We start from the raw sequence: 14,955 nt of genomic DNA on the forward strand, positions 1-14,955 counted from the left end.
GAAATACAAACTTTGATCTCAGTGCCTCTGATAATTAGAATGATTGTTTTTATTATTTATTAATAAGGAAATGATGTGGTGAGACACAATGGGGAGTGAAGTGGCTCAGTCACGCACCAGAGCGAACTCGTGCAGCTTTAATCCCGTCTGTTATATTATGTTCTACACATTTCAGCTGTTAATGAGATAAAAGCAAATCTGGTGGTATTTCGATCGGACCCAATCCCCTGTGACCCAGAGAAACGTCTCCTCTCCACATTTAAAACTCTGACAAACATGTGATGAGTGAAGTGTTTATACAGATGATAAAGTGTTTAACGGTGTTATTTACAGTGAATGAAACATTATGAAATAAAGTCATAACTTACACCTGAATCCTGTTCTTGGTTTGAGGAGGTAAAACTTCATTTCCGCTGTAATTAACTCAGATTGTGTAAAAGGTGTGTAAAGCTGAGCTACTCGAGTGCTGCGCTCCTGCAGGGCTGTGATTGGGTACTGGTGAGGTCACATCTGGGAAGAAACACATGGAGGGACATTGGGAGGGACACAGGGAGAGACAGGGGAGAGAGCCACATGGAGGGACACAGAAAAGGACAGGGAGAGACACAGGGAGGGACAGGGGAGAGACATAGAGAAGGACAGAGAAGGGACACAGGGAAAAACACAGGGAGGGACAGGGGAGAGGCAGATGGAGGGGCACAGAGAGGGACAAAGAAAGAAAGACAGGAAAAGACACAGGGAGACACAGAGAGGGTTACAAGAAGAGACACATGGAGGGGCATGGGGGGAACATAGAGGGACAGAGGAGGGACACAGGGAAAGATACAGACAGGGACAGAGGAGGGACACAGGGAAAGACACAGAGAGGGACAGGAGAAAGGCACATAGGACAAACACAGGGAGGAACTCAGGGAGGGACATGGAAAGGACATATTGAGGGACACAGGGAGGGACAGGGTGAGGCACAAGGAGGGACACAGGGAGGGACAGGGTGAGGCACAAGGAGGGACACAGGGAGGAACAGGGGAGAGACGCATGGAGGAACATGACCAAATACACAGGGAGATAGACAGGAGAAGTACAAAAGACAGGGGGAAAGGTGGGCCAAGCCACAAAGACGCACAGACACACACACACGGGGACGGGGTGAACAGAGATGTGTTGACATGTTTTTAACTGAAACATTTTTACAGCCTTTATTTTGCTTTTAACTGTGATGGTTGTGTGTGTGTGTGTGTGTGTGTGTGTGTGTGTGTGTGTGTGTACATTGACAGTAGATGACTAATATGGAAAGTTTATATGCTGAACAGGTTACACTGCAAATAAAACCCAACACACACACACACACACACACACACACACATACACACCTCACTATCAGATAAACAACTTTCCTCCCTGTAGGCATTTCCCAAACCTCACACACTGAAGTGTGTTTTTAGCATACTTAGCTAACGCTTCCCTGAGTCTGATTAGCCTCAGTGTTCAGGAGTGTGGAGTTAGCGCGTCTCTCATTTTCACAGTGTGTGTGTGTGTGTGTGTGTGTGTGTGTGTTCCCCAAACATTCCTAACTGGCGTGTGGGTCTTTAGCACACATCACTAGGCCACAGCCTTCAAAGTGTGCCGTTAGAGAGACAGGGAGAAAAGAGCCAGGGAGAGAGCCAGGGAGAGAGACAGAGAGAGAAGAGACAGGGAGAGACAGCGAGAGAGACAGGAAGAGAAGAGACAGGGAGAGAAGAGACAGGGAGAGAGACAGAGAGAGAAGAGACAGAGAGAGAGAGACAGAGAGAGAGACAGGGAGAGAAGAGACTGAGAGAGAAGAGAGAGAGACAGGGAAAGAAGAGACAGAGAGAGAGACAGGGAGAGAAGAGACAGGGAGGGAAGAGACCGAAAGAGAAGAGACAGGGAGAGAGACAGGGAGAGAAGAGACAGGGAGAGACAGGAAGAGAAGAGACAGGGAGAGAGACAGGGAGAGAAGAGACAGGAAGGGAAGAGACCGAAAGAGAAGAGACAGGGAGAGAGACAGGGAGAGAAGAGACAGGGAGAGACAGGAAGAGAAGAGACAGGGAGCGAAGAGACAGAGAGTGAAGAGACAGAGAGAGAGACAGAGAGAGAAGAGACAGAGAGAGAGACAGAGAGAGAAGAGACAGAGAGAGAGACAGAGAGAGAGACAGGGAAAGAAGAGACAGAGAGAGAGACAGCGAGAGAGACAGGAAGAAGACACAGAGAGAGACAGATAGAGAAGAGACAGAGAGAGAAGAGACAGAGAGAGAGACAGGGAGAGAAGAGACAGAGAGAGAGAGACAGGGAGAGAAGAGACAGAGAGAGAGAGACAGGGAGGGAAGAGACAGAGAGAGAGACAGGGAGGGAAGAGACAGAGAGAGAGACAGGGAGGGAAGAGACAGAGAGAGAAGAGACAGGGAGAGAAGAGACAGGGAGAGAGACAGGGAGAGAAAAGACAGAGAAAGAGAGAGAGAGAGAGAGAGAGAGAGAGACAGTTGTAGACAGACAGATAAAATGAAAGGAAGAAAAAGGACTGAAGGGAATTCAGTGTTTACAAATAAACAGACTGACAGAAAACAAAACAGACAGAATGAAAGACAGAACGGAACGAAAAATTTGAACAGGATGTACAACAACTTCTGATGAACCGAGAGAGACGGGAAATCAGACGGACGGGAAAGAAAGTGAGAAGGGAAAGAAGAGAAGGATGGAGAGAGAGACACACCATATAAACACACGTTTCAGTCTGTCCTCACTGTACTCTCGTCCTCTTCCCCTCCGTCTGTCCCCTTACACTCTGTCAGACAGGTAAGTGTGTGTTAGCATGCTAATTACTGTTAGCACTAAATCTGCTTCTTTTCCACTCTTTAGTGAAGGGACAGGGTTTGGCATGCTCTCTCATACACACACTCACACACACATTCACACACACACTCACACTCACCCTCGTGCTCTCACACGCTCATTTAAACTCTCGCACGCTCTCAAATACACTCACTCTCATCAATGTGCACACACTCACAAGCTCTTGCACTCACACTTTTATTCACGCTCCTGCACAAACTCTCACATGTTCTTTTGCACTCTCACACGCCATACCACTTGCACACACACACACACACACACACACACACACACACACACACACACACACACACACAGTAAAATGGGGGAAAAAAATCACTCACTCATGCACTTTTACATACTCGCACTCTCACATGCTCGTCCTTTTAATCACAGGCTCTCACATTTACTCTCAGCATGCACTTTCTCACACACACTTCTACGAGTCTATCACACACACACAAATTATGTTATGTTTATTATTATTCTCATGACTCTCATGAGTGTTTTTATTTTGCTTACAGGACATGAGATCTAATCATCATGCAGGAAGAAAACCACACACACGCGCGCACACACACACATTTACATACACACCCAGAAACACACACACACACCTGAGACTGTGAGCTTCTGTGTTTAGTCGGTTTATTTACGAACAAATAGAATTTATAAAAACAGACAAAAAGTGAATCTTAGTTGTTATATCATAACCTACCAGATGATGGGTAATCATGGGTAATCTGGCGCTTCTACTCGAGTCGACATCTGACTGCTGTAACCCCTTACTCCGCCCCACTGACTGGGCGTGTCCTCAAAACACCCCTGAGGATGAGGGAAAAGCTCCAGCCTCACCTGTCAGTGTTACAGAGCGCTGACACTGGAGACTCCTTACACACACACACACACTAATGTGTGTATGAAGATTACTGTCATGTGTTTATCAGCAGTGTAACATCGTTTGTGGATGAGCCGTTGCCATGGAAACCGTAATAGTATTAATACGAGCACATGAACCACCCTGTACTACAGTCAGAGACGCTGGAACAGAGAATTAATCAACATGTGCAGTGTGTGTGTGTGTGTGTGTGTTAGTGAGAGCAGGTTGGGCTCTTTCCTTCCTCTGTGTGGTGGGTGTGTGTGTGTTTGTGTGTGTGCTCTACTCAGGAATGAGGCTTTGTGGTTGAACTGAATGTGAAGAATGAGTAATCACACTGAGCCGCTGCACGTTTTAGTCTTTCTCCAAACAAGGGCACGTCAACACACCGAATTCCTCTGGGATAACCTCATCACATACCTGTCTCTCTCTCCCCTCGCCTGTCTCTCTTCCTGTCTCCCTGTCTGTCTCTTTCTCCCCTTGCCTGTCTCTCTTCCTGTCTCTCTCTCCCCTCGCCTGTCTCTCTTCCTGTCTCCCTGTCTGTCTCTCTCTCCCCTTGCCTGTCTCCCTGTCTGTCTCTCTCTCGCCTCGCCTGTCTCTGTCCTGTCTCCCTGTCTGTCTCTCTCTCGCCTCGCCTGTCTCTCTTTCTGTCTCCCTGTCTGTCTCTCTCTTTCCTCGCCTGTCTCTCTTCATGTCTCCCTGTCTGTCTCTCTCTCGCCTCGCCTGTCTCTGTCCTGTCTCCCTGTCTGTCTCTCTCTCGCCTCGCCTGTCTCTCTTTCTGTCTCCCTGTCTGTCTCTCTCTTCCCTCGCCTGTCTCTCTTCATGTCTCCCTGTCTGTCTCTCTCTTGCCTCACCTGTCTCTCTTCCTGTCTTCCTGTCTGTCTCTCTCTCGCCTCGCCTGTCTCTCTTCCTGTCTCTCTCTCGCCTGTCTCTCTTCCTGTCTCCCTGTCTGTCTCTCTCTCGCCTCGCCTGTCTCTCTTCCTGTCTCCCTGTCTGTCTCTCTCTCCCCTCGCCTGTCTCTCTTCCTGTCTCCCTGTCTGTCTCTCTCTCGCCTCGCCTGTCTCTCTTCCTGTCTCCCTGTCTGTCTCTCTCTCGCCTCGCCTGTCTCTCTTCCTGTCTCCCTGTCTGTCTCTCTCTCGCCTCGCCTGTCTCTCTTCCTGTCTCTCTCTCGCCTGTCTCTCTTCCTGTCTCCCTGTCTGTCTCTCTCTCCCCTCGCCTGTCTCTCTTCCTGTCTCCCTGTCTGTCTCTCTCTCCCCTCGCCTGTCTCTCATCCTGTCTCCCTCGCCTGTCTCTCTCTCTTCATCTCTACCTGTCTCTCTCTCCCCTCGCCTGTCTCCCTCGCCCGTCTCTCTCCCCTCGCCTGTCTCTCTTCATCTCTACCTGTCTCTCTCCCCTCGCCTGTCTCTCATCCTGTCTCCCTCGCCTGTCTCTCTCTCTTCATCTCTACCTGTCTCTCTCTCCCCTCGCCTGTCTCCCTCGCCCGTCTCTCTCCCCTCGCCTGTCTCTCTTCATCTCTACCTGTCTCTCTCCCCTCGCCTGTCTCTATTTCTGTCTCCCTGTCTGTCTCTCTCCCTTTTCATCTCTACCTGTCTGTCTCTCTCCCCTCCCCTGTCTCTCTTCCTGTCTCCCTGTCTGTCTCTCTTCATCTCTACCTGTTCTTGCCGTTTCTACCTCCCTGTCTCTCTCTAGTGCTTTCCCTATCTGTCTCTCTCTCCTTGTCCCTCTCTTTGTCTCTCTGTCCATCACTTTCCTTGTCTGCCTCTCACCTGTTCTCTCTCCTCCGTCTCTTTCTCTGTGTCTCTCTACCTCTCTCTGTTTGTGTCTCTCATTGTCTCTTTCTCTGTCAGTTTTTTTTCGCATTTTAGGCTATTTCTCTATCTCTTTCTGTCTCTTTGTTTTAATTTTTCTGTCTGTCTCTGTACGTCTCTCTCATCTTACAATACCGCTGAAAAGTTTGGAATCACTTTCTAACTCCATGGTCTTTCCAATACTGAAGGCGTTTATCCAAAACACACAATAATCTCCTCTGAACAGTTGATATTGAGATGTATATCTGCTACTTCTGCTCTGTAAAGCTTCATAACGGCTCTAATCTGAGGTGCTGGTTGTTAATTGGTGATTTCTGAGGCTGGTGACTCTAAATGAACTTCTCCTCTGCAGCAGAGCTCAGTTTTGGTCTTGTTTTCCTGGGAAGGTCTTCATGAGAGACAGTTTCATCATGGAGCTTGATGGGTTTTACAAACACACTCGACACAATACGGTTCTTGTAGGAACTGTTCCAGAACATCTGACCTCTGTGTCTTAAAATAACAAGTGACTGTAGCTGTTGTTGTTACGTAATTACTTAATGCCATATGTGTTGTTTTATAGTTTTGAAATCCCCAGTATTGTTGTAGAATGTAGAAAATAAATCACTAAACAAAAAAATCTGCAAATGATCCAAACTTTTGTCTCTTTGTCTCTACCCGTCTTTCCATCTTGCTTTCTACCGCTTTGTCCCCTCTCTGTGTTGTTCTGTCTATTGCTCTCCCCTCCCCTCATTCCATCTCTCTACCCCTCACTCCGTCTCTCTACCCCTCACTCCGTCTCTCTACCCCTCACTCCGTCTCTCCACCCCTCACTCAGTCTCTCCACCCCTCACTCCGTCTCTCTACCCCTCACTCCGTCTCTCTACCCCTCACTCCGTCTCGCTACCCCTCACTCCGTCTCGCTACCCCTCACTCCGTCTCTTTTTAGTTCAAATCCACTCTTTGTCCCTGTGTGATCTGTGCTGGTTTCGTCTGCATGGCTAGTGCTGTTAGCATTGCGGGATGTTTTTCATAACGAGATGAAGACAAATATGACGGACGCCGAATCGGCTGATGACAGAGCGTCTCCACAGGGATCTCATTTACTCTCTCTGACTTTTTTCCAGTTAACATTTACTTTAACTCCGACTTCCAGAGGCCAAAGTCAAGTCAACTTACTGCATCATCACGTGCAACGTCAGTCAGGGCGTGGGGACTTTAAAAAGGGAGAGAGAGACACAATCCTGTCAAGCTACCCCACCCCACAGAAAACGGATGTGTGTGTGTATTGAGATTCATACTTTGTTTCTTTAACAGGTTACTCAGCAAATCCATCTCCTCTCTTTCAGCAAGATGTGACATGATAAGTGTGTGTGTGTGTGTGTGTGTCTAACAATAACATGAAAGCTAGCAGTCTGATGACTTTGAGATTACAGAAGAAGAAAGCAGACAAGTCAAATATAAACTTTTGCCATCAGACTGCTGACGAGCTGAGAAGTCCACGTAAACCTGCCCAAATGATTCACTTGTGAGAACTGCCCTTTAGGCTTTGCCTCTACGCCCGTCAAAACACCGAGACACCTCATAAAACAGTTGAGGCTAAAGGTGTAAAACTTCTCTAAAGGGCAAATTCAATCTGAGATCTCCAGAATGCTCACATCTGAAACTGCCCTGTAGGCTTTAGTAGGATTCCCGTCGCAGCACTTAGACGCCACCCGAGAACCACTACATGCTCAAGTTTGACTATAAACTGCCCCATAGTCTTGTCACCAGTCCGGACACTGCCCCCTAGGCTGCACTTTTAACACCTTACACAGGTTTCACAAGGTCATGGGAGCCTCATTACTGCACATGTAACTGCCTTTTATATCTCTTAAACTCCACTAAACTGGCTGAACATCTGAGACCCTCATAATCCACCTAGAATTGCCCAACAGGATGCAGATTATAAACCTTATACACCATCTGCTCCTTATGAGATCATCACCATCCTCGAACTCCACCTGAAACTCTCCTTTCATACTTTCATAACACTTACATTTCAGCTGAAAGTGCTCCCTAGGCTGGACATCCGGTCTTCGTCTGAGACTCTCACCTTACATATACTTCATCAGAACGTTGAACCTGCTCATTATGATGCTACTGTACCATGTGACCCTGATAACCTTTAGACAGCACCTCAAACTGCCCCTCAGGCTGCAAATCAGAGACCCTCAAGCTCCATCTGAAACATGTCAGGCACTCTGAACTTCCCCTGGATCTGCCCATTAGGCTGCAACCACGAGGTCCTCATGACCCCTGTACTCCACACCCACCTGTCACTAACGCTGCAATCCTGAGACCAACACAAATTCAAGACCCGCCCCCCTTAGAATGAAGATAGAGACCCTGAAAGCGATGCATGTGAAATTATCCCTAAGATGAAACCACTTTACGGGTTTCAGTTTTAATTTCCTTAAAAATCTCCACTTTATAAAAAAAATTATAGTAATAAAAAAATTATAATAATAAAATAACAAACTGGAGCTTTGAGACTCTCAGAAACGTGTAAAACTGCCACATGCAATATAACTACAGAATAGTTTAGAGTAAATGTGATTGGTTTAGAAAGACGGGATGTTTAGGTTTAAAGTGCAGACACAACGATAAAAGCCAGATGTGGGAATTTTTATCTTGATATAAATGCCTGTGAGTCGGCCAGCTGTCAAACAACGCTAGCACTTATTAGCACAATGCTAATATTCACACTCACTTTATGAGGGTCGCTGAGAGACATGAAAGTTCATGCTATAAAAACACACGGCAGTGAACGTCCATCTGTGTGTGTGTGTGTGTGTGTGTGTGTGTGTGCGTGCGTGTGTGGGTTAATGAAACTGCTGGTGTTGATATGAATCTCTCGTGAATTCTGCTGACAGAAGCTGCTCTCGGCTGAGACTCCACCAGAGACCTATAATTCATAGCAGGCCGTAAACACACACACACACATGCAGGCTCTCACATACACACGCACAGATCAAATTTACGTCAATGTCATTCTAATGTTCTTGATTGAAGGACAAATGAGAAAATGTGCACACACACACACACATGCATATGCAACTGCGTACATGCACGCACGCACGCACGCACACACACGGGTCCAAAAGTCAGACTCCATAACCAGGAACTGTTTTATTTAACCAGTCGGCACAAACACACTCCTAACACACACACACACACACACACACACACACACACACACACACTGAGTGTTGATTATTGTTCTCTCATACTGACTAAGACCTGATCTTGTCATAATCACGGCACCCTCGGCCAATCAGAACGCACTGTACCTGACTCATATTACTAAATTATCTCAGGTAATTAACAGACTGTAAATAAAGCTTGTACTAATATTTCCAACTTAGGAAACTTAAAATCAAATTTTATCACTCCACTCCTTTTCTGGTCTGTCTGCGATCCTGCAGAGCAGCCCGAGGGCATGTGTGTACTCGCCTGGCGTGGTGTAATCCCCCACTGAAACCCTAACATTAGAGCCTGGCACATGCCCAGTTCCCAAACTACTTAATACGGCCTCAGAGGAGAAGATAATAACAGGATGTGAACAGGCGAGAAAGACGCTGATCCGATTCCAACATCAACTGATACAAATGTTGCCTGGGGAACTATATAGTGTAATAAAAACTGCCCTATAGGCAGAAAACCTGGGGACCTCATATAGTGTAAAAAACTGCCCTATAGGCAGAAAACCTGGGGACCTCATATAGTGTAAAAAACTGCCCTATAGGCAGAAAACCTGGGGACCTCATATAGTGTTAAAAACTGCCGTACAAACCGTGTATAAATAAAACTGCCCTATAGGCAGAAAACCTGTTGAACTCGCACAGTGTATTTATAATTTGCTCTATAGGCAGAAACCATGTATTTAAAAAATGCCTTAGATGAAGAAAACCCCGGAGAACTCACACAGAGCATTTATAAACTGCCCTATTGGTATAAAACCTCACAACTGATTTATGGATATAAAACATGGAAAACCAATGTAGTGTCCTATAAACTACCTATTGGGTATAAAAGCTGGGGAACAGCCATACTGTTATAAGTATTAGCCTTGGCACACAGATAGTGTAATAAAAACTTATACGTATTACATGCAGAGAACCTAAGAACTCAGGGCAATAAAAACTGCCTTATAGGCAATAAACCCTGGGAACTCGCATACTGTAGTAAAAACTGAAATATAAAACAGGTGGGAACGTACAAACAGTGAAAATCTTTATACTAATTAGCTGAAATGTGCTTAGTAAATTAAAGTTCAAAAACAATTTTATGTTTTTCCTATAGGCTCATCTGGGCTTACTAACTGTAAAACCTCCCGAAATAATCAGGTCCACAAAGTGACAACCCAAGCTGAAATTAGACTGGAAACCATTCGTGAGCAAATGCCACATAGGCAACATCTTTAAGACTCCACCAGGAACTGTGCTATAACTTAAAGCCTAATACAATTTAATTTTAAAATTAGACCAATAGGGCCACAATAAACAGGAAATAAACTCTAAATCTGACTTACAGGAAGAAATCAGGGGTCACGGTTAGCTCAGTGGTTAAGGCAGGGTACTATTACCACGTTCAAACCCCACGACCACCAAGTTACCACTGTTGGGCCCTTGAGCGAGGCCCTTAACCCTCAACTGCTCAGATGTATAATGAGATTAAAATATAAAAAAAAAGGGCATCTGCGAAATGCCTAAATGTAAATCATAAAACTAAAACAAGGAAACAGTCTTACAGGTTAACAAATCTGCATCCAACACAAAGTGCCTGATAGTGTTCAGATCAAAGAGTGCTGAGATGCTTACACAAATCTGTGATTACAGAACCGTAGACTGAAAACCTGAGTATTTATAACTGTATAACAGCCTCACGAGTGTTTCAGAAAACTTTTAATAACTAATCATTTCATAACAATCAATAAAAACAAACAACAAACTGGTTGTGTCCTATATAAATAAATTCAAATCAATTCTCAAGTTTCATGACATTTTTAACATAACATCACCCCAAAGCCTAAATACTACAGTATACTAGAAGACACTGACCATTCAATCCCAATGTAAACAGCACAAAAGGCTAATGATCCCGAACAGTCCGAAACCCAACATCTACTACAACAACAACATTCCTACAGGGAGAAAATGCAGAACAGGTGATCAACGTGATTCTACACAACAGCTAACCTGCCCTATAGGCCCGATCACATTCCAACAGTAATTACAGACAAAGCAAACAACAGTGTCCCATCTGGTTTCACTGTTTAGAGGCAATTTTAAAATTTAGATTAGTGTATCACTTCCAGCACAAGAAGTGAGTCAGTCATCTGAAACGCACACTCGCATCTGGGATTTAGTCTAAACAGCCCCTAAGGCATCGTCTCCAAACAGAACACAAACTGCAGTGTATTTGTGTGTCGTTTGAAGGGTTGGGGAATACGATCTGCTTAAATCATTTAATATGTTATTGCACCAGGTTTAAGACAATTATGCTGAACACTAAACCAATCTCGAGCACGGGGACATCGCAGTGAAACGAGGCGAAGGCTCAGGGTTTGTTGTTGGGGTTGTTGCACAGATTTGATGTTAGCATTAGCGTAGGATTTTAAACTAGCCATCTATACACAAAAACATGACTACAGTAGAGCGTTCTGTTGCTCCCTCTCTCCGTACTTCCTGGTCCGAGACGATGTACGATCTCTACATCTACAATCAAAGGAACTTAAAAACGTATTTAAAACAATAAAGAGGAAAAACCCAACCAAGTCGTCTGCATAGCAACCGATGCTCCTCCGGGCAAGCTCAGACGCCGTGGCGTGTTTGCGAGCCGTTTTTCGGCGGACCGGCTGAGATTTGTGGAATGCGTTATGTAAAGAGGAACGAGACGGTGAGTTACGGCAGTGTGGTTTGGACGCTGGGTTTCAGGCTGACGGGGAAACTGCTCTGTGTTTTTCCATGTCAGCTTCAGGGCAACGTGATGAACGAGGCTGATTTTGGACAAATCGGAGCTGGCAAGCTGCAGGAACGCCAGTGTGATAAATAGACGGAACATCTCTGTGATGTTTTCAGACTCTTTTGGAACTCCTGTCTGATGAAGGGGATTATGGGATTGTTGTTTTTTTTTTCATCTGAGAAGGACACAAACACAGAGCGCACCCGTTTTGGGGGAACAGAAGAAAAAAAGGGCTCAAAACACAAATATTATAAAAATGATTATAAAATGTACTTGTATATATGACAATGAGATAATATTATTATTATTATTATATGCGATGATTAATAAGTATTTCAAAATAAATCTCTCTCTCTTTAGATACATCTATACTTTGTAGTAAACCTTATGACTTCTACAGAACACTGAAACCTCTCAATCTGTCACTGTTCTGTTCTAAACCTCTCAAAGGTCGTCACATCTGACGCCAGACATCAGAGCTACAGGTTCGAGACCGGCCGTTACCTCATTGGACGGGATGCTGACGACTCCTGTGGACCGGCGCTTCTCGCGCAGCTTCCTCTTCTCGATCTGACCTTTCCCTTTGCGAGCACTGGGACCAGAACTCTTCTTCTCCTTCCCTTTGGGACTCTCGAGGTCACTGTCCGGGCGCGGTGCCGCACCTCCAGGCTCCGGCGGTTTCTCTGTGGACTTCTTGGTGTCGGATACCCGTGCGGCCGGCGTCACCGCCTGAGCCGGTACCGTGTAGGCCTGCGGTTCCTCGTCCCCTCTCCTGATCAGGGTGGAAGACGAAGCCGACCGAGCCACCGTCTGAGGCGCGACGCTGCTCCGCTCCGGGTTTCCGTTGGAGTTGTTGAGGTCTGGTACCGATCGGGTTTCCATCGCCTTGACGCTGCCGACGGTCGTCGTGGTCCCACCGGTGCTCGTGATCGCCGCGATATCCCCCAACATCTTCGCGCGGAGTTTCTCCCTCTTGGCCTTCCATTCCTCCAGGAAATCCGTAGCCGCGTTGGGCTTGAACCCGCCAGACGCCATGTTTACACACGTCTACGTTTATTAATAATCTTTCAGAGATGTCAAACTGAGTAAATGACAAGAAACTCAAATGCACCACATTCCTTTTTCACCACCAGGGAAAACCTGCACACAAAAACACACACAATAATAATAATAATAATGCAGTAACACACAGAGGGGCGTGGCCTGATGAGCAGCATCACCTGGCAGCTGTCACTCAGGTATGCGCTGCCACCTTGTTTTTCATTCTCTATCTCTTCCTTAAAGGTACAACAGCACGTTTATATAACTCTCTCAGAGACGTAACGAAGGGCTCAGTGTCGTCATTTCAGAACCAGTGGCGTAACACGATTATCGTCACGGAGGTGCGTGAGAATCTCAAGATTCTCTGATTGAGATGATTTAGTCTGTAATTAATCTGAGTTACACGGATCAATTCTTCTGAACAATCAGAAAGATTACGGTTAGTATTACGGAAGATAATTATGTTTTAAAAAATTTTGTAACATCAATTTTTTTTTTATGTATCTCTGGCTGTAATGAGTGACCTTGTTGATCCTGAAACCTTCACGTGAGATGATTTTTATGTGAGAAGGACACAAACAAGGATCTCTCTCTCTCTCTCTCTCTCTCTCTCTCTCTCTATATATATATATATATATATATATATATATATATATACACACACATTTATATTTATATATACGTTTTTTTAATAGATCAGGTTGTATCTACAAATTTTGTATGTTACAAAAATCTCTACATTTATCTGGCTCGTCTTCCTGATCCTATAGCGTTCACAAGAATCGATTTTTTAGTATAATTGTTATAACGCTTGATTTACTCCCCTAACAGCAACAGGTTGAATTTAAGTACAATCAAACAAACACATTTAGTAATTAACAATTAACTCCTGTCGTCACATGTGGGTGTGGCCTCCTCGGCAACTTCTTTCTTATTTTTTTGTTCCAGTTCCAAAAGTTATGCTGGCCTCCTTAGTGGGTGGTGTTGAAGCTGTCAGTGGTGAGTGTGTGAGTGTGTGTGTTTGTGTGTGGGTGTGTGGAGCTGACTCCGAGTGCGTGTACAAATTCAATTGAATTCTATTTTATTTGTATAAATATATAGAGATGTGAATGTGTGTGAATCAAACTGATCAGATTGTCTTCTTCATTCTTCCATAATCTACCACTGACTGATCTTATTAATATCCATGTATAAACATGTACACACCCTCATATTTATATCACTCCGCCTTAAACAGGACCTGGGTCCCACTTCAGTCCCCTAACATGGGAGTGTGCTGGTGTGACTATAAAGAATCCCTAAATCCCTGAAATCACTCCACAATGAGGAACTGCTAATGAGGAACTCTCGGAGCGCTGCGGTGACGTCATCACCCGCTTCAATCAGGCGCGACCTCGTGTTACACATTACATGTTTGTTTGTTTGTTTTTATATAATCACATGCCGCCACCCCTGACTGTGATTTACCCCCCCCCCTCCTCCTCCTCCTCCCTCCTCCACCCCCCCATGTGTACAGACCTGTAACACTCTAACCGAAACTCTTTGAAGTTCAGTAAGGAAGCGGCAACATTGTTTCTTACATAAAACACAACTGACATGAAACACAACAACAACAAGCAATCACACACACACACACACACACACACACACACAGTGCTGGAGTGCAGTAGATACAGCAGGTATGAGGAACGCTCGCGCTCTGAAACATTCTCCTTACACACACACACACACACTTTTACACACACACACTTAAACTTTATCAAAACCTCACAAATCTACGGACATAAACGCGGATCCCGAGTCACATGTCCAAAGATACAGAAGATAAAACTCACCTGCAGAGTGTGTGTGTGTGTGTGTGTGTGTGTGTGTGTACTCCACACTCCGCGCGGTTCCCAGGTGAAGCGCTCCGGCGGAATGAAGTCCTGCTCGGTCAGTCCCGGAGCTCAGCGCCTCCTCCCCCTCCCCCCCCGCCCCCTCCTCCCCCCTCACCCTCACGAGCCGCTCCGACTGCAGCCGAACTCATCCGGAAACACCCGAGCGGAGCCGAGAGCGGGAGGGGGAGCAGGGGGAGGGGCTAATCGGTTAGAACCCTCTGATTTAATTACATTATTATTATTATTATTAAGAATAAACTAATAGGGTTAGGATAACCACAATTTTACATCACTATTGTTCAGATCCTTCCTGATAGTTATTATTATTATTATTATTATTATTATTATTATTGTTGTTGTTGTCGTTTGATTGTTTTTATTTATTGTTTACTTACTATTTTATGCTTTCATATTTAACATGTTTATAATGTTTATTTATGTTTATAAATTCAGATTTATTTTATTTATAATGTAATCAATCTGCTTGGCAACAATTTTGATTTAATTGATTTCTTTTTAA

The 14,955-nt window shown here is 45.1% G+C and overlaps 1 protein-coding gene across 1 annotated transcript in view; it reads right to left on the minus strand.

Annotated features, from left to right (window-relative positions):
* The window catches only part of pawr (PRKC, apoptosis, WT1, regulator), a 37,677-nt gene extending 25,000 nt beyond the window's left edge, over window positions 1-12,677 (minus strand). Inside the window, exon 1 of the mRNA XM_053508603.1 lies at window positions 12,022-12,677. Within this exon, the coding sequence (XP_053364578.1) occupies window positions 12,022-12,552 (531 nt within the window). The 5' untranslated portion in view covers window positions 12,553-12,677. The remainder of the gene's footprint in view (window positions 1-12,021) is intronic.
* Between the last annotated feature and the right edge of the window lie 2,278 nt (window positions 12,678-14,955).

Source organism: Clarias gariepinus, chromosome 12, assembly GCF_024256425.1.
Source record: "Clarias gariepinus isolate MV-2021 ecotype Netherlands chromosome 12, CGAR_prim_01v2, whole genome shotgun sequence".
In the NCBI taxonomy this organism is placed as follows: Eukaryota; Metazoa; Chordata; class Actinopteri; order Siluriformes; family Clariidae; genus Clarias; species Clarias gariepinus.